The 21,616-nt window shown below is 38.4% G+C and overlaps 1 protein-coding gene across 2 annotated transcripts in view; it reads left to right on the top strand.

The window, feature by feature from the left end:
- Positions 1-21,616, top strand: part of pax5 (paired box 5) — a 203,017-nt gene that overhangs the window by 35,346 nt on the left and 146,055 nt on the right. For both annotated transcript variants that reach the window (XM_059643140.1, XM_059643146.1), the window contains one exon: positions 2,250-2,381. In XM_059643140.1, the coding sequence (XP_059499123.1) occupies positions 2,250-2,381 (132 nt within the window). The remainder of the gene's footprint in view (positions 1-2,249; positions 2,382-21,616) is intronic.

The following is a 21,616-nucleotide window of genomic DNA, read 5'->3' as shown; positions in this document are numbered from 1 at the left end:
CTGCCTGATCTGCTGTGCTCCTCCAGCTCTGCACTGTACCGATTCTGACTCCAGCATCTGCCATTCTTGCCATCTCTAAGTTTATTTCAATATTGTACATTGGGTTCCTCAATAGACTTGACATGGAGGTTTATATTTAAAATGTTCATTTATAGCTTCTGCCAAACCTTCTTTGGAATAAGCAACCTAAAGTGTTTTACTTTGTTCTCAATCTCTTGCTATACTATGGTGGAAAGGCTTTAGTCAGTGGCTATCCCATTTGGTCTTTACAGCAGTTGTCCCATGCTTTGGTCCTTCTCTCAGCAAATAGTCTTTTACCTTGAAATATACCAGTCTGCGATACTCAGTCACCAACAGCTCTTTGCACTGGAAGACCAGCAGATCAGACCAAGTAAAGTCTTTCATTGACTTGATTGTCTTCTAGTTAACATTTAGATCAATGTGCATCCCTGGCAATATCCCTTTGTTGCTAGTAAAGGTAGAATGAGGAATGTGCCAGACTATGAGGCTACAGATTATGATCGAATACATTCTGTTACTGCTGATAGCCCACTGTATCTCATGAAAACTCATCTCATGCACCTGGCCATGCCTAGCCTTGATATGAATACACATTAGGCCACTATTGTATTCATCCTTGATCAGACTGATCTGAAAACATGATAGGAGGATTAACCTCTAATTAGTTACTACTCATTTGAGCAATAACTGAAACGTAACCTGATTGTTAGTATGGTCGGGTTTCTCTGTTTAACAATCAAAATGCTCAAACCCTCAATTGCCTCTGTATTTCTAAGTAACTTAATGCTTCAAATGAAATTTGCCAATATAACTTGGGTTCTGAAGTCTGACGATTATTATGATAAAAAGATTTCATATTGTAATACAAAATTGAAATCTAAAATTTAAAGCAGCAATAGAATGGCCATTGAATGTGATGTAATTAAAGTAATAAATTCACAAAGGGGACTATTCATTACATTTTCTGCATCATTAGGTACTAAGGAGTTATGAAAGTTTTTTTTTCTTTTCTTTTAATTCCTGTTCTCCTGTGTTGATTGTGTCTTTGGCGTTCTCAGCATGAGATTCAGGTTTCTATTAAAATTGAGCTTTTTTAATTCATAAGTTTTAAGCATAACTCTCTGTGCTCCTGTATGGTTATACTTTACAGCAATGATGGATTGTCGATTGCTAAACTCTTTATTGACTATGCTGGTTGTTTTAGGCATAATTGTACTTAAGATTTTTAGGGTTTCATTGGAAGAACTTCCTTTCCATTCTCATTACCTTTCCTGAAGACGGTGCTTCATGTTGGGGAATGGTTTCACTGGTAGTTAGATCTCTGTATCTCAGAGTGTCTTTATGTGCTAGCTTAGATGGTGAACTTCAGTGGATAGTTTGCCTGTTACAGTATCGTACTGTAGTATAGTATTGACTGTGGATAAATTATTAAGTGCAGTTCATTCCTTTCAATTGAATGACCAATTTAGAGACTGGCAAAGCCAACTCAAGCGAAGAAATTGATTTCATTGACCAATTTCCATTTGCTTCAAATAGATTTAACAGACCAATATCCAAAGTTTCTAATGGGTTCAATAGTTGAATATACATAACTTCTCATAGTTTCAATGGATTAATTTCTGAATATCTTCAAATCAGGATCTTTAGGTTGGAAGATTGGTGTTCAATTAATTAAGATAATGCAACACAGAGACTGCTACATTGGTTAAACATAACTAGTGTGGGGCTACAGTAAAGCAAAATCAATTATAAATGGACTGTAGAACCAATTGTGTTAATTGTTTGACTCTCAGACATTTTCGGATGAGTGGTCTGGCTGCTCTTATATTCAAATGAGAAAACTCAGGCTGGAAAATCCATTGGCCTTAAGTCCTGTCACAAATGTTGGGATCCACCTGTGAATTCTAGGAAAAAAATATTATTCTTCTCATTGCCAACTTAATGATGAAGGAAGACCAGATGTGTAGAGTTGAATGCCTTTGACAAAACAATGCAAATTTAGATTAGAGTTAAATTTTACCACAGTGGCTGCAGATCAGGTTTACTTCGCTCTCCAGCATTGGATGTCTACAATCAAAATCTCGTTCATCCTGAGTGTACAAGTTGGCTTTCTGTAGTGATTATTTTGAAACTCAGTCTCAGGATTGGTTTCACATAGGAGTAAGTTCCAGATCTGGATAGTTTCTTTCTCTATTCTGTCTAAATCTTGCTGTTGTTGTTTTACACAGCACCAAGCACAGTGGCAGTGACTCCTGTTCCATCTGCTGCCACTGACCCAGCGGGATCTTCCTACTCTATCAGTGGCATTCTGGGAATCACACCTTCCAGTGCTGAGAATAGCAAGAGAAAACGCGATGAAGGTAAGTGTAAGAACACTAGATGAAAAAATCTCCCCTTTAGGGAATTTAGAAGAATGCTACCATGTTAAAGAGAGAAATGCAAACATGTTCCCCTTGTACAGACAGAATATTCTACTTTTTCCATTAAATCCAAATTCTTCACTGGTATGAAGTCAGAACTGGATCAGTCATGCCTTGATATGGTTAACACTATGAAAGATGATGGAGCACAACGTTTGGGAGCTGATGCTAATGTTGCAAAGATATCACGTCATGTGGAAATAAATAAATTCAAATTGATTATAATTTACACCAGACATCATGTAACAATATACTTTTCAATTGCGGGAAAAAGATCAGGTTATTACATTACTTGAGCAGAAATTAATGCTGTTTTGAAGTAAAAAATATTTTGTGACAACCAACATTTTGGAATTTAAAGACATTGTCTCACTATGTTGTATATTTTCGTAGTTGGTATTCTTGATTTTTTAATGTTTGGTTGTAGACAGGAGGTAGCATGAAATGTGACAGTTGATAAATAGGACAATGGAAACTATGTACAAAAACCAAAAGCTTCTCCAGGTACTTTGTTTTTAATGTCCCTGATAGTGCTGTGTGAGCCTTTAAACAACTTGTTAAGTTTGAAAAGTATAGTATTTTGCCGTAACAGAGGCGTATGTGCAGACATTTTCACGGAGACGTTGTTTGCGCTGCCAGTTGATTGAAATGCTGCAATAGGCAGGAGTTAATAGGGTAACGGTGATCATAAGACAGAGTTCTCCAGCTGTGGTCCTGTTTACTGAAATGTGAAGACCGGGAAAAGAAAGATGACACACTGTTCAATTCTGAACAATATTGGAGGGGGGTGGGTGCACACTTTATGCATGCTTTATATTCACTGTTTTTAGTTCTATTTTAACAGTTTTCTGAGCTGTGAAACCTTATTCAGGCTGTTGTGAGATATACCACGCAGTCTGAACAATTGTCGTAATGAATATGAAGCTCTGTTCAATCCAGGATTTGTCACAAAAGTGCCGTACATATTTTTCATTAACATTCTAACTATACCTGAAGGGTCTGCCTTCCAGTATATGCTTTCCCAATTAGCTTATCTAACTTTGATTTTCCATCTTATAAAGAGATAGCATTATAATTTGCATAAATATTAAAACATCAGCGTATTACAAACATATTATTTAAAAACGTGTAGCTTTCCAGTGGCATTTCAGCAAGTTGGGAAGTTTAATTTTTGAACGTGTGCAAGGGAAGGCATCCATAATCTTTCACTATTTCTTAGTTTACATCATGTTGAAGTGTGGGCAAGGACCTTAGCTCCATCCCAGTATCCTTTGTATTTCCACCATCATTAAGGATTCTAACAAATTGTTATGTATAATTTTGTCTGCAGAACACTATTTTAATAACAACAAAACAACACATTTGGGAGAAAGATTCTTTTCAAAGGCCTTAAAGTGGATTGCTAAAAACACTCAGAGACCAAATTAATTGTTTAACTTCTGAATTGCTTTATATCTGAGATTTTGGCATTTTTCAAATGACACCATCTCTTTCAAGTTAGTGGGTGTTTGATGTTGGTTAGAGCATGAATTCCAACCAGAAGAATATGGGAATCAAAGTGAAAGACAGATGGAATTTATTTTCATGCTACAGATCCAGGCTACTTTACCAATTTTGCATGAATTCTTTGTGTTAAAGATGTTTAATGCTACTGAGAACATTTCCATGGTTGCTGCTCATCATGTGGTGGCTCATTGAACAGTTTTTGCTCAATGTGCAGCTCAACAGTGGTTCACACTGCTACAGTGGACTTTGCAATGAATATGTTTCTCCGTGGATGCTCCTGGAAGGCTAATTGTAGTATTGCCACTCTCGTTCCAGCTGAAATCAGTGCATTGGGCACCAATCTTGGCATCTTTTCTAGAATTCAGCTGTATCTTTCTTTTACAAACTGAACTTTGTATTTATTATCCAAATGTTTTAATACAGAATCATAGCTTTTATTTAAACTTACTGTTTCCTGGCATGTGGGCATTCCTGACAATACTTAAAAATCTGATGCTATGCTGTTTTTAAGATTGTTGTTTTTCAAGGAGGAATTGTTTTGAAGTGAGTCATGAGGTATAATATTTTGGAGAACCCAGGAGTGTCATTGGTATGTAACTCTTGGGACTCATAAGCTCATGCCATTGTGTGACTTGGTCCTGTGCTTTTTGCAGAACTGAATAAAAATAATACAATTTCTTGATCGGTCTTATAAAGTTGGGTGGAATTGTGTTTTCATTGGCGATTGAAGAGGTTGAAATAGGTCTCAGTTGTAATACTGTATGCAAACAAATTGCCTGAACAGATCTACTGTGTATATGATTTTTGAAGGATAGGCGATTATTTGATATAGCAGATGATAGCCACCTTTGCAGTTGTTCCCTAACAATGGACTGCACTTTCAGGGAACATTGAAACATATCAGGACAGTTATACCATACAGCTTTTGAGCGTGCTCTGCAATCTAGATCATGGCTGATCATCTACCTCACTACCATATCCCTGCGCTATCCCTATATATCACTTAATGTCATTAAAGTTTTGGCAAAGATCTGTAGCTCACTTAACAAACTTACCTGATGTCATTAGTAACTATGAATCTATCTATCAATCTCTTAAACTTACTAACTGAGCTTCCCAAGCACTCTGGAGGGGTTAATTCCAATGACCCACTACACTGAGGCAAGAAGTTCCTAAATGACTTGCCTTTGGTGAAGGAGCAAATGAGTTGACATTTTCAGAGTGGGGAGAAAGTTAGCACCTTCACAGTAGGAGGAAGAGAGAGCCATTTTCTTCAGCACAGTTCGAAGAGAGTGAGAGAGCAAGAGAGAGAGGAGAGAGAGAGTCAGAAACCTTGGGGAATAGGTAGAAAGAACAAGAGTCAGCAGCCTCAGGGATAGACAGAGAGTCAGTACCTTCAGGGACAGAAAGAGTAACTCAGCACCTTCAGGGAGGGAGAGAAAAATCACAGGTTGGAATAGAATAGCTATCTTTCTGGTTGGAGGTTTTAATGGACTAAGGTTGATGAGCACTGAGAATTGAAACTCATGCTTGACCGAATGAGATGGTCTCGATTTATTCCAGCTCTGCTTTCATATCAGGATTTCTAACTAACAACTTTTCTCATATGCACCTGACTTAATCAGAGGAAGTGTAAGATTTTAATGAACTTTGTTATCGCTGACCAAGACAGCTTTACAATATCAGTAAGTAACATTTACAAACAGCGCAGGCATTCTGAGTTTGGGGTATTGTAAGCAGGCTGTAATCTAAATAACCTCAGGGACTCTGAAACTCCTGTACAATCTCATGAGCTCATAGCTCATTAACCACCACATATAAAATCTTTTTATAATTTTATGAAATGTGGACTCCAAGTGCCTATTTTCAAAAGAAGCAGCAAAGAGACAAGGGTAGGCTACTCAGTCCCTTGGGTCCATATCTTCATTCCATTAGATCATGGCTGATATGTACCTCAACTTTGTATCCTTTGATAGGTTTTATTTTGGGTAAAAGTTATCAATCTGGACTTATAAGTTCCAAGTGCCTTAGTGTCCAAAACCCTTTAGTGCCGAGAATTGCGGTTTTCTACTGTCTCTATTGTGTGAAGAAGTGCCTCCAGATTTCCCTCCTAAATAGTCTAGGTTGCATTTTAATGTTATGTTCCCTTGGTCTTGATTCCTTCATCAGGGGAAATCCTTTCCCTTTAGATTCCTTTTAACACTTCAAAGCCCTCAGTGCCCTCAAAAATGCATATATTTAAGTCGCAGTTGCCTTCTGGTGAATCTGGCTGAGCACCCTTCTATGCTGATATATATTTCCTCAGATATGGTACACAAAATCAAACTGTATGCAAAATTCTGTATGGAGTCTAATGAAGGCTATAATGCCATTGAAGCATATCTTCTGTTCTTTTGTACTTCCTCTGCCTTGAGATGGAAGCCAGCATTTCACTAGCCTGTTCGAATGTCTTTTTTTACCTGTCCTGTAGCTCTAAATGATTTGTGTACTTTGATGCCAAATCTCATTGTTCTTCTGAAGTTCCTAACCTTTCAGCATTTGGAACATGTTCTGACTTATCTTTGTCAGGTCAAAGGTGAATGACCACACACTTGAAATGTTAAACTCAATCTGTCATAGTTTTGCCAACCCATTTAATCTGTATGTGTTGTTTTGCGACTTCCTGCTTTCATTTACCCTACTGAATGTGCCTCCTAATTTAGGCTACATGCAAACTTAAATAAATAATTCTCCATTCCTTCATTCAAGACAATAATATACTTGGTGAAATTAGGTCCCAGAATGTTGTTACAACCTGATGATTAGAATACCTAACTCTCTTTTTCTACTGAGTCTCCAGTGTCCTAATTAATTTAGCCTGAGTCAAAAGCCCGCCTTGAATTCCCACAATCTCATTTTATTTCCAATGGATATGAACTATTCAATGATCTACACAAGCCAGTAAAATGGGTTTATTACATAAATGAAAACTAAAAATAAAAATTTACTTTACCATAATATCGATGGTTCAAAAAGAAAAACTCAAAATGTTTTACTATATATATAGCTCCAATCATACCTTAGGACTTGCCAAAACATTTTGAAGACAATTGAATATTTCTTAATTGTATTCCCATTATATTACACGAAAAGGTTCTCAGTTGGGCTCGTAAATAAAAGGTTAAATGCTTCTAGTTGGCTGATTTCAGTCAGGGCAGTAAGAGGGGGTTAAAATAATTTAACCCAGCTCCATTCCCACTTTCAGTTCACTTATCAGTTGCTCCTTCCTGGAAGCTACATGACTGCAGATATCATGTGAGGACAGGATCGGATCTGGACCCATAATGCTGCTATGGTTGAATAGGCTATTTGTACATCCATGAGGAACAGCTGCTTGGAAGAACTGTGGATGGAGTGAAACAATAGCTCCACAGAATTCACCATTTTCAGGGAGGGATGAAAAGCAGGTCGAAAGTGAATGGATGCTTGAGAGTGAGAAGGCTTGACTTCAGTGGTTGACAATTTCTGAATATCTCACATCATTGCTGGAAGCACCTTGGTTTTTCATTCTCTCTCAGACACCCTCTATTCATACACATTTATTGCTTAATATTAGCTCTGCTTTCCCCGAATGCTTGCAGCAGCTGTCAGTGTGCATCCCATATTCTCGCTGTCTAGTGACATTCACAAAAGGTTAATAATGTCCTGTGATGCCCGTTCTGTAGATTTATCATGAAATAATCTGCAACTGACTACAAAGAAATTCAACACCCCTTGTAGGTATTCATTTGTTCTGCATTGCAAAACAAAAAGCAAAAATAGTGTTGAGACAAAAATCATGATCCTTTCCTCAAAGGAGAATGTTTTGTGGTGATACATTTGTAAGTAAGCACATCAGTTTGATCTTGTACACTTTAAATTTAGTGCAGAATAGTTTTAGAGCTGTTAACAACAATATTATCTTGACTCAGCATTTGCTGGTTGCCTGTGAATTAAAATATTGTGAATTAAAGTTCAACTTCAGGAATTAAACACATCATCCAGACTGATACTTTGGTCCAGTACAGTGAGTGTATCAGTGTTGGAAATGTGGCTTTTTAGATGAAATATTAGATGAGATATTAAAGCATGGTTCATCTGCCAGCTCTGTGGAGTTAAAAGATCCCATGGTAGATCTTGAAGAATGCCAGAGCATTTTCTTTGGGTACTTTGGTCAGTGCTTGTATCACATTCAAATGATCTGCTATTATCACATTGCTGCCTAAACTCATCATAGCTTCTTATCATACAACTGACCATATTTTGAAACAAAATTGGAAATTGCTGGAAAAGCTCAGCAGGCCTGGCAGCATCTGAGGAGAGAAATCAGAGTTAATGTTTTGGGAAACGGTAACTCTGATTTCTCTCCACAGACGCTGCTAAACCTGCTGAGCTTTTCCTGCGATTTTTATTTTTGTTTCTGATTTGCAACATCCGCAGTTCTTTTTAGTTTTTAACTATACCATGAAATGTATACATTTAACTGTAAGGTCTTTGGAACAGCCCATCTTTGTGAAAGCAACATATAAACACGTGCCTTTCATTCTCTCTCAGATGTCAACTGAGACTCCGCTCTTTCAAATAGTGCCATAGGATCTTTAGCATTTATCTGAAAGATTAACTGGTCATTTATCTATTTGATGTTTGAGAACTTACTGTGTGCAATTGATTGCTACACTTGCCTACAAAACATACAATAAAAAAACAGCAATTCAGTGGCTGTCAACGCCTTGGGAATGTGAAGGTGAATAGTGTAAATGGAAGGTCTTTCTATTACAGAACTGAGAGATAGTGCAGGAATGAAAATGTTTTACAACAGAACAGCAGTCATCTTGATTCTGGACTTTTGACCCATTTAATAGTGCTATTCTTTTACAGCCACATTCAGTGCTGCTGGCCCGATATATCTCTCAGAATATTCATATGCATTTTCTGCAGGCCACATCTCCGACGCGCGGAATCCCGGTTTTGTTCCTTTCCCGAATGGTAACTGACCTGGAGCGGCTACAGTAATTCTAAAAAAGAGCTTTGTTGCTCTTTCTGTATGTACTAGTATTTGATGGCCACCAGATTAGCTTCACGCTCAAACCAGTGGGTCCACAGAATATTTGTTGACGGAGGAAGGCAGTGCCTGTTGGGTTTCCGCATGAATTAAAGAGCAATTTTGCCTCCTCTGTTTCCTGGAGTAAATGGACTTACAGCAGATGTTGTGCCTTGGTGGGAGATCTGTTGCTGAGTCTCAGAACAAGGACATCTGTTGTGGATTGTTATACAAAAGAGGGGCTTTCACTCCTCATCTCGATTTAACGGGAGGAGGGACTTTGGTAGGGTTTGCTGGGTGTTATGGGCTGATTAATCCTTGACAAACAGTGACGATAGGAGTTCTGTCTTTTACATTAATTAATATAACAGCAGGGCTAGAATCAATTTGCTTCAGTAAAACTACCTCACTTGCGACCTCTACCAACCGAGGCTGTGGATTCGGTGGAAAGTTTATTTTTACAAAACCGACGCAGAAAGAACCTTTGAGTTTGACCAGGGTCCCTGTGCACCTTTCCGTGTTGGTAATTCATTGTCAAACGCCATGAACAACCAGATAGTACACCAAACTCCCTCACATCGTCACGTTGCTGTTGCTTTGATCTCTTGGAGAGTTTCCCATCATTCATGTTGCTGGGAATAGTGAACAACCGTCCACAGAGTACTTTGTTGAGGCAGCCCCCTACCCCGAGGAACTGCCAAGTCCATTTGCTTGAGGCACAGCTTATTATGGAGCAGTATCTGAAATGTTTAAGTGTAGAGACTCTCGCTGTGCTGAGTATCACTTCTGGGTTTGACTGGAACTCACATCCCTTCCTCGTTAGAGTTACAAATACAATTCCGACTTTTTTTAACCGAAGCCTTGTCTCTGAAAACAGTGTTATTGTGGCTACTAATTGTCCGAAAGGTAGCATTGGTAGAAATTGCTCTGTCGAGGCCGGTGATAAAGATCGTATGTTGCACAGCTTGAATTTCACGAGGAAAGACATCGTTATCATGACTCCAAAAAAGTTTGGCATGTAATGAAGTTGAAGTAGAATGTGATAACCAATTTCTGCAATCCCATGCCCCAGAAACAACTAATGAGATAATGACTAGACAGCCAACTTAGCAATGGTGATGGAGGAATTAATATTGGTCCAAAGAATTTCCCAGTTTTTCTTCAATGAGTGCCATCAAAATTTTTTATATTAGTCCGAGAGAAGGGATGGGCTCTTGGTTTAGCTTCTCATCTGAAAAAACAGTACCCAAAACAGTTCAGCACTCCCTGAGTAATGTTGTGAATTGCTGTAATAGACTCCAGGCTCAAGACTCTGGAGTTGGCCTTGAACCTACATCCTTCAAACTTTCAGTGCAAGAACTATTAATGAGTCAAAATGTTAGAAAGCATTTTTGTTTATTTGCTTTAGAAATTGCATGAGGAATTTCAAGGTTTCTCAAGATTCTAAAAGGAATTAATCAAACGATTCCCAGCAAACTTCTTACAGCGTTCACAAACACAAAGAGCCGGGTTAGGGCCGAGTAAATTGAAAGTCTTGCTGGGAAAACCATTAAAATGGAATGTATATGCAGGCTGCAAAAACAATGAGATACTTTAAAGAAATAAGAGATCGGCAATAAGATGACAATTTAGGTGAGACAATAGGCCATAATCATACAGCACAGAAGGAGGCCATTTGGTCCATTGGCACTTCTGCTGCCTCTTTGAGAGAGTTCCCCTCCCACTCTTTGGTTTGTTTTTAACAGTGACATTTATAAGAGCACCTTTATTTTCTTGTTTGAGGCCGACAATAAATGTCATTTGGCTTCACCAACTAAGGACTAAATTGGTTTTGAGAATGTTTGGAGTGTGTTGGAGTCCATCTGGCAATATGGAGAAGAAGGTCTTCTGGGCAGACAGACCGTAGCATATTACATGTTGCAAATTAACACAAACATTTCAGGCAAATGTATTTTACAGGCACAACATCTCTACATTGACAACACAATCGTGATAATGTACAAAGCTACAGATCTGGAATTACAAATGTGGCACCATAGGGTTGCACCTTGCTGTAACACTGACGTAGGATAGGACAGGACTAGTTTCATTAATGGGTTATGTCAAGTGACAGCAAATTAAAAAAAAGTAATTGGCACTGCATTCAGCTCCATCTGAATTGGTGCTGCAGTCAGCAGCCAATAACTCCACTCTAGAGACAATATAGTAATGGCAGGATGCCACACTTCACAGAATATTTTACTAAAGCCTGAATTTCTGTCCCTGGTGATATTGAGAAGCTGAATAGTATATTCCACTACAAGCTTTAAAAGTATATTTTTGAATTTCTCACATAACAGGTCTTCTTAAACTCCCTATGCTGCACAAAAAAATACATCACTGAGAAACTTGAACCAAAGGTCTTCCGAGTTAAACCTTCAACATTCACCCAATGGTGCTTGTTTTCAATTTGTGACTAATATCCAGCACGAATCTTCTGCTGTTTGCTCTTAAAAATATTCCTGGCATTGATCCCAGTGCTGGCTCTGAAATATAGTCCCACACATTTTTGGTTACTTTAATAAAATGGACTTAATAATTTGAAAGGAGCTGAAACATTTTGTCTTCAGTGAAATAAGTCAACAGATAATAGAATCTATTATTGACTGAATATAGGAATCAAAATGGTACCCATTAGGACTATTCTGTCTTTTATCAGTACTTGTTAGCATATCATTTGAAACATATTGTTCAAAAAATATGAGTGGGTGTTAAATAGATTTTACTAAGAGTGCAGGCTTAAATAGAGATCAAGCCATTTGGTGCCATTTTATTCTTGACTTGCTTCAGTTCCATATGCCTGTGGTACTGCTGTGTGTACTGAAGCTAGAGCATCTGCTCAATTTTATATCTTGATGTAAACCAAACATTCTTTTTCTCTAGATGAATCATGACATTGGATTTGATGTCATCAGCCCCTCTTACCATAATTCACATTCATGTCAGAATGAGGAAAAATTTTTTTTATCTAAACATTCAGAAAATGAATGGTCATAAGGAAATTTTTCTTGTATTTGTTTGCATAATTGTTTTCTAGCTTGTAGATATATGACTCACAATTTCATATTACAAATGTTGCTGTGGTTTCTCCAAGAAATATAGTAAAAGTTGCAGGTTTTCCAATGTACATGTGAATAACAATATGATTTTTATTTGTAAGATGGTGTCAGTTTGCTTTCACACAAGGTAACTATTTAAGATACCTTATATTTATTCTATTCAGTTCCAGCTTTCTCATTCACCTCACATATTGCACAAAACTTTCTGCCTAATTACAATCTTTTTCTGCATCGCACATCATCAAAAATGTTCCACAGTTACATTGGTCCAGCAGGGTTTTTTTTAAGATTAAATACAATCTTCAGAAGAAGGAAGAAGCACATGAAAAAAGTCAGCAGCAGTCAAATAACAGAGTTGTTTATGAATTTAGTTCCATCAGCCTCTTTGCCTCATCTTTTCTCAGCAGCAAAGCACTCATGTGAAAATCCTTAGCCTTCGTCAAATGTATCAGATATTTCAACACCTATATTTGCAAATTTCCTTTTGTAAACTAAAAATTCTGCATGTACTTGATGTCTGGCATTGATGTAAAGCATTACAACTCTAATGAGTCGACATGCAGTCTTCCCATCTGTGCTTTTGGACTGTTACTCAATTGTATAATGTCTTGACTCGGTGTTTCACTGCTAAGACCCTAAGGTCTGGAATTCTGTTTAGAAACCTCACTGTTTTTCTCTCTTATCTTTTAGAGATACCCCTTTAAACATAGCATGTTGACTAAGCATCTGAACCAATATCTCTTTATGCTGATTGCTGTCAAATTTTGTTTGATAACACTTCTGAGAAGCTCCTTGGGCTGTTATAGTATCTTATAGTGCTATACAAATGCAAGTTGTTGCTATTCTTTTGCCTGCTTCCTCTGGTTTATTGATCCCTTGTGCACAACTCGATTGTTGGCTCTCTGTCTGCTCTCTCAGACTGTTGACCGATAGCCACCAGCTGATTGTTTGCTCCTTTGCCTGTTCTTTCTGATTGCTTCTGATCTGCAGCCTTACCTCTTGGTTTGTTGATCCTTTGTCTGTTTTGATGGACTGTTCGCCTAATGCCCCCACCTATTGTATTATTGTATTTTACGTTCTATTGCTCTGTTCTGTGGCATGCTTGCTGAAGCTAAAAAAAGTTTAAAAATTTAAAACCAAGCACCAAAGGAGAGAGAGAAAGCCAACAGGTGAAGGAAGTAAAACAGAAGAATTACAGGGTGTAGGAGAGAAAAAGTAAAAGGTTTAGAAGGGAAGAGAAGCAAAAAGAGGACTTCAAATAAGAGAAATGAGGTAAAGGGAAACTGAGATTCAAAATAAGCAGGGAAGTGAAAGAAAATTAATCGAGATAGAGGATGAGCAAATTCCAAGTGATGGAGTACCAAGGAAACAAAACGGAGGACGAAACTGAAAAATAGAATTGAAAGAGCAAGTGCTTTTTTACATCGATTTACATGTACAATATCCTCACAGAAAGGACCATGAGTGAAGTTCGGGCCACTGTAAATGTGCAGCTCTGTTCAAAATGTTTGATTGATGTAACCAGCAATGGCCTGTATATTCATTCTCAGTGGAGAAGAGGAAGCAGCTTTCAGCTGAAGGCTGGAAGATACTAAAGAGCTGATTGTATAAGATGGTGTTTTTATTGCATTGGTATAACATGATAGGCTGGTATCAGAAAGACCGAGAGATTCTTCTTTCAAGTGGTTCCCAGAATGGCCACTGTTCCCACTTGTGAAAGGATCAACAACGAAGGGGCACAGATTTAAATTAATTGGTAAAAAGGACAAAATAACATGAGAAAAAAACCTTTTCATGCAATGAGTGGTCAAGATCTGGAGTCCACTGCCCAAAGGTGTGATGGCAACTTCAATTGAAATATGCAAAGTGAATTAGACCATTAACTATGAAGGAGCAACGTGCAAGGTTCCAAGGTGTATGGTGGTAAGTGAATTGCTCATTTAGAGAGCTGGTGTAGACAGAATGGACCAAATGGCCTCATCTGCTCTGTAAAAATTGTCTTTTTTTAAAATCTGTGGTGCAGTTGCTGATAGAGGTCTTCAAGGGAAGTAAAGTGACACAACTTTGGTTGTGACTGACAGGCTAGGGAGATCCCCAGAGTGAACACACAGTCAAATAGGAATTTGAGAATAATAGGGAAATGATATGGAGATTGGTGATATTGTAAAAAAATTCAAAAGGTTTTGCAGAGAAACTCGACAAAAATAAAATTGAGGGTTAACTGTATGAATAGAAAACAAATAGAAATTACAAACATTGCAAAAAAAGGAGAAAAAGAACACAGTGATTTGGAGAGAAAAAAACTTACAGGAAACAGTTTTCTAGAAATTGACCAGATGGTAACAGATATAGACATGTTACACAAGAACAGTTAAACTAGTCAGTCATGGACTTAACCTGTGTTATCATGTGATTACAAATGGTGGTACCTGACCCTGGTAAATGTCAAATGTTGCTGGCAGGTGAATGACCTGGCCTGCAAGTGCCAACAGCTTCAGGTGGATGAGTTTCCAGAGGAGGCTCCATCAGATTCTTGAGCAAGGAAACCCCATTGAATTATGGATGGACTAGTCCCTAATTTAACTGCAAACCAATGTGTAGTCACATAAAGAACAAGTCAATGAGAGAGAAATTGTGGATAGTTTCAAACACAACACCCTTGGTCTTACAGAGGGAAGACATTCACTGGAGCTTTGAGGGTTGTCTAATGTGGGTGATAGCAATAATAACATTTGGACTAATGTTTCTTGGCATAATTTAAATGACAAAAATGTTTGACTGCTATGGAGCTGGTCTTGCTCAAGATCTTTCTGAATATGCACCGGGGGAAGCAGAAGGAATTAGTTTAATTTGGCCCCATGTTCAGCACAACATTGTCGGCCAAAAGGCCCGTGCCTGTGCTTTACAGTTTGATGTTTTACATTCTAAGTGACACCCTTAATATCTGGTGATGCTTCCTTTCAGTAGCATTTCATCCCTGGGAATGGGGAAAAAGACACTTGTGCAGAGGAGAGAAGGAAACAGATAAATACATGAGCTCCCTGAATTGATGGAATTTTCTGTACCAGGAGTGCATATTAAATACAGGTTCACTATAGAGAGATGAGCTTTTAGTCCTCAAGATATTTAATATAAGATAGTACAGAATTGTTTCACTACATTTTAATAGAATCAGAGCATAATTCTACCCTGATTTCACTATATGCCACAATGATGTCAACAAACATGGGATACTCACCCTGCAACGTGCTTTGACATAAACCCATCTCAGTGACTATTGATCACATTATGGAATAAGAGATAAGGGCAAGTGAATTACAAGCAATAATCTAATCACAGGATCAGAGGGTGTTGATAAATTATGAGGATGAAATAAGACCCATTTATAAATGTAATCTACACCTGTAGACAAGATTACAGTCTTGACCTGTCATGCATTTCTGACTTGTGTGTTTAAAATAGCACTGTGCATTTACTTATGGCTTTGTGTTATTGATGCTGTGATACTGTGAAATAAGAGCAAACCTTTGATTTCATTTGAAGATGCTGTGTGTGGTTAGAACATTGTTGTATTAAAGAGCTTTGTGTCCAATGTAGTATAAATTGTGATTATAGTCCAATATATAGGTTGAATTACCTAATAGGAATAGGTGCAGTGCCCAGTGAAGGCCATTGGCAAAGGTGGAAAAAAAGGAAGAAGATGAGGCAAGGTAAGACATTATGATGAGGTAACTGCAAATATGGGTTTAAAAGCTTGCAAACAATACAATGCTTGGGAAGGATGTGCCATCTATGACTGAAGACAGTTTCAAATTAAATGAAAAATATACAATTCTGCAAAGAATAGTGGCAGCTTAATAAAGCAAAGAATGACCAAAAGATGAATAAGAAATAAATTAGAGTGAGAGAAAAGGCTAGTGAAAATATAAAACAGTAAAAGTTTCTACTGGTGTTTAAAAAGAAAACAAAAGGGAAGTGAGTATTGGTCCTCCAGTGAGTGTATTTGGGAAATTAATGATGGAAAATAAGGAAAAGGCAGGTGAATTGTACAGATACTTTGCGTCTGTCTTCACTGGAGAGGATGCAACTAATCATAATAAATTATTGCGAATCAAGACTTGTAAAGGAGAGAGGAACTTGAAACAATTGCAGTTGCCTGGAAAATGTACTAAGAAAATGCTTACGACTAAAAGCTGATAAACTTAATTTTAGGGTCTAAAAAAAAGTGGCTGCCGAGAGGCAGATATATTAGCTTTCATAATCTGAAATTTACTTAATTCTGGAAAGGTCATATCAGATTACAAAATAGCAGAAAAGAAAATCTTAGTATAATCAAGCAGAGCTAATGTAGTTTTATGAAAGAGAAATTGAATTTGAAAGTTTATTCAGGTTCTTTGAGAAAGCAGCATGAGTAAAGGGGAACTTGTGGTTGTGGTTTTACTTAGATTCTCGGAAGGCATTTGACAAGATGCCACATCAAATGTTACTACACAAACCGAAAATTCACGGTGTCGAAGATAATATTAGCATGGGTAGCTGACAAGAAACAGAGAATAGGCAGAAATGGGTTGGTTTGGGATTGTAATGATGTGAGGAGTAGATTAGCATGGGAATCAGTGCTGGGGCCTCAACCATTTTCAGTCCACAGCAATAACTTAGAAGAAGGGATCAAACGTGTGATTGCTAAATTTGCTGGTGACATAAGGTAGATAGGAGAGTAAGGTGCGAAGGCAACATAAGGAGTCTGCAAAGGGATATCAATAGGTTAAGTGAGTTGGCAAAACCTTGGCAGGTATGGTTTAGTGTAGGAAAATATGAACTTGTCTACCTTGAGATGAAGAATATAAAAGAAGTATATTAGTTAAATAGAGAGAGATTGCAGAACTCTGAGATACAGAGGGTTCTGGTTGACCTTGTATGTAAATTACAAAAAGTTAATCTGCAGGCACAGAAAGTGCTTAGGAAGTAAGTGGAATGGTGATGTTTATTACACTACCTGCGCACAGAGAGACAAAACTGAGGGGAAAAATAGTTCTTTGTCATCAGTGTGATCAGTGCAAATGGTTAAATGGTTCAAAATGTGTTATAATTAAGCTGGACTCTGGCAGCCATCACAGATTTCAAACTGATATTGTTGCACAATGTAACAATAGATATCATCTATTGGAGTAATGATAGACATGATTAATGAGCAAAAGTCAATATCCTCAAGTATTCTGAGGACAACTTGAGTGAAAATACTGAATTAGGCTTGACAAAGCAGTAGATCCAGACCAACATATCTCATTAGAATACGAAAATCGACAGATTAGGAACTGGATAAGATCACTCATTCTATTGAACCTTTTTGACCATTTAGTATGATCCTGACTTCAATTTTACTTTCCTGCCTATTTCCCATAGCCTTTGACTTTTTGAGAGACCAAAGATCTACCTATCCCACCCTTAATTATGTTCAAAAATGGCACATCCACTATTCTCTGGGGTAAAGAGTTCCAAAGATTTTCAAACCTCTGAATGAATACCTTTCTCCTTAACTCAGACTGAACTGATTAGCCTCATATCCCAAAACAGCGCCATCTTGTTCTAGACTCTCCAGTTAGAAGAAGTAAAGATTCTGTTCCCTTAAGCCCCTGTCATAATCTGTAATGTCTCACTGAAATCATGTCTTGTGCTTCTAAACTGCAGAGAATGTAGACTCAAATTATCCATTCCAGTGACCAAACTCATGAACAACTGCACCTCCCAGTCGCAAACCATTTCCACTCCCCCTCCCATTCTTTAGATGACATGTCCATCATGGGCCTCCTGCACTGCCACAATGATGCCACCCGAAGGTTGCAGGAACAGCAACTCATATTCCGCCTGGGAACCCTGCAGCCATATGGTATCAATGTGGACTTCACCAGTTTCAAAATCTTCCCTTCCCCTACTGCATCCCTAAACCAGCCCAGTTCGTCCCCTCCCCCCACTGCACCACACAACCAGCCCAGCTCTTCCCCCCCACCCACTGCATCCCAAAACCAGTCCAACCTGTCTCTGCCTCCCTAACCGGTTCTTCCTCTCACCCATCCCTTCCTCCCACCCCAAGCCGCACCCCCATCTACCTACTAACCTCATCCCACCTCCTTGACCTGTCCATCTTCCCTGGACTGACCTATCCCCTCCCTACCTCCCCACCTATACTCTCTCCACCTATCTTCTTTACTCTCCATCTTCGGTCCGCCTCCCCCTCTCTCCCTATTTATTCCTGTTCCCTCTCCCCATCCCCCTCTCTGATGAAGGGTCTAGGCCTGAAACGTCAGCTTTTGTGCTCCTGAGATGCTGCTTGGCCTGCTGTGTTCATCCAGCCTCACATTTTATTATCTTGGAATTCTCCAGCATCTGCAGTTCCCATTATCTCATGAACTTTTGCTGTTCTGCTTCAAATGTGAATATATGTCTTCTTGTAAATATGTAGACCCAAATTGCACACATCATCCCAGCTATGATCTCACCAAAATCTCATTTAGTTGTGGTAAAACTTCCTTATTCTTGTATTTCAACCTTTTCTTATTACAAAGGCAACATGTCTTTTACTTTCTGAATTGTTTGTTTATTGTGCATGCATGCTAACTTTAATATAACACACCAAAGTTTTTCTGAACATTGAGATTTACAAGTTCATGCCTTAGAATAAAAAAGCTAATTTTTTTATTGCAATCAAATAAATTCCCCACAATTTTATCCATTTTTCATCTTGTCCATTCAATTAACACATCCATACCTCTTTGCAGCCCTTTTGTGCCCTCCTCATAAAGCTTAATTTCCGTCTTGTTTTGTCTCATGATATGTACCACAGTTATAAAGGCTAAGCTGGACGAAAACTTTAATGGTCTGGTCAGACAAAAGATCATTGCTCCTGGAATAATATCAGTTTCTTGGATCAGTTTTATGGCATCTATGCCTAACCAGAATGATATGCTACATTTCTACTTAAATCCTAAACACTATCAAGTGAGACCATTATACTTGACCATTAATTAAAATTGCAGCCACATCTTTAATTCAATCTCAAGTCTTCATGCTTTTTGATGTCTAAAATGGATCTTGGCAAATGTGCCTCAATGAATATATATCTGACATGATATTATCTGACATGATTCTGTAAACCTGAAGGATAGCACTGCTGGATGTGTTGAGAATAAGAGGTTGCCATAAGTTTTCCAACAAAAGATACATGGGCTAACTGAATGGCTGCAAATATTTTGCAGAAGATTTTGTGACAGTTCGTTTCAGAGAAATGTTTGAAATATTGAGTCAAGACCATTATGAAATCCAAACATTTCCCTATATAGCTGCAATGATCATGGTGTGGTGTTACAATTTGATAAAATGATACTTTGTGGGGACTAATTTATAAGACACCTTGCCACAGGATAAAGACTGTGTGGGGATCCAATCAAAGTTGTACATAGTGCCTTACATATTTCAAAGAATAGTGTTAAGGCTTCAGAAACCTTATCTGAAAGTAACTTATAAGACACTACAAAAGGTGGTCGTAGTGGATACTTTGCCAACACCTACCAGATGCTGTCACTTGTGATTTTAATTTTAAAACCGAAATTTAATGTTCATGGATTACTCCCAGTTGAAGATTCACACTGGCAACAGCTTTAACCAAGCTGCAATGGATGACTTGGTGCAGAAATAATTGCAGATTATTATTTGGCATGGTAAGTCCTGTATCAAGTCAGAGATATCTGAATTATTTATCCAGTACTTTAACTTTCAAGGTAAACTAACTTTCCAAGAGGATTACTGTTCAAAGGACAACAATTAATAGTACCTGTTACCTTGCAAAAATAATTAATTTCAGTCATTCATTCAGCAGGCTTAGTCATAGAAGGTCGGGCCTGCAGTGTCTGTGACTATTGACTCAGGATATCAGCGAAACTTAAACAACACATTCCGAAGTGCGACATCTGTTTGACATGTTGGAGTTCTCTAAGTGAGGAATTATGACACAAGACCATAGTTAGGCCTTTGTTAATAGTTGGAGCTGATCCTTGTGAATTACATAGCAATACCCTGCTATCAAATGTGATTGTTCTCATCAAAGGTGAAGACATCCTCACTTCTATTCTGAGTAGAGTGTTCTGAGAAATGTTCAAGAGAGAGAATTGGTTGTGCTGTTTTGCTGCAAGTTGGTGTTCCTGTATCATGGCAGTGAGCTTCCAGCTCGTCTTGCGTTGGGGTCTCAAACACCCCCACCACCCCCGATACTACAGACTACCCAACGTACGCAAACCAGACATCCCTCTCAAACCCATAGTTTCTCTGCTCGACACACGGGCTAGCCAGGGAGTTACAACAAAGACTGAAATACCGCACCAATGGATCAACTCATTCCATATTCTCAGCAAAGGAATTCCTGGATAACATCAGAAACATAAAAATCAACAAGGAGGAAATGATGGTCTCCTTCGATGTTATAGCACTATTCACCTCGATCAACATGACTCCAGCAACGGAGACATGGGCCACATTATTAGACAACCTGAGAACACAAAACTCCTATGAAACTATTAACAAGGACAACATACTAAAATTACTAGATATATGCCTTGCCGTGCACTTCGTCTTCAACAGTCAGTTATATTAACAAATTTAATGGGACCTCCATGGGTTCACCATTCTTGGTCTCATAGCAGAAGCTGTTATGCAAAGACTTGAATGCATAGCACCACCAACCCCACCCCCAGATCCAGCCTAAACTATGGATTAGGTGCGTGGATGATTCGAGATCATTAAACAAGCAAAGTTGGAAGAAACACACCACCTTATTAGCAGTATATTCACTGGGATCAAGTTAACCAGGGAAGAAGGGAACAACAATCAACCCCTGTTTCTAGACCTAACAGTGGAACGATTGAACAATGGTGAATTCCTCACCAGTATAGAAAGACTATATGTACAGAACGAATCCTGAATTACAATAGTATCCACTCCAGCATCCACAAATTGAGCTGTGTCAAGGCTTTGTGTAAACAAACGATAGCACACTGAAACACCGTGGAGCTGTGCAAAAACAAAGAGGAACCTTGATACAGAGTCTTTATGAACAATGGGTATCCTCACAGTTTGTCCACCGATGATTGGCAAATAAACATCATCAAGAAGACACTGTACGTCCCAACACACTGGCCACCCTACCTGATATTAGAAACGCATCGGAACTGACTACAAGACTCCTATAGCCTCTTGGAATAATGATAGCACACAAACCAACAGCTACACTTCACCAGTTACTCTCAAAAACAAAAGACCCCAATACCCACAATGAGCAGGAAAAACGTGATGTACAAAATACCATGCGGCAACTGTGAGCAACACTACATGGGACAGACAGACAGGAAACTCGCCACCAGGATACATGGACATTAGCTCACAGCAAAACGGCATGACCAATTCTCCCTTGTTTCAACACACTCTGACGTGGAAGGACATCAGCTAACTGGCACAAAGTAACA

The sequence above is a fragment of the Stegostoma tigrinum genome, chromosome 3 (assembly GCF_030684315.1).
Source record: "Stegostoma tigrinum isolate sSteTig4 chromosome 3, sSteTig4.hap1, whole genome shotgun sequence".
Taxonomy (NCBI): domain Eukaryota; kingdom Metazoa; phylum Chordata; class Chondrichthyes; order Orectolobiformes; family Stegostomatidae; genus Stegostoma; species Stegostoma tigrinum.
The sequence above is the reverse complement of the archived record's forward strand: the minus strand, read 5'-3'. Positions and strand labels throughout refer to the sequence as shown.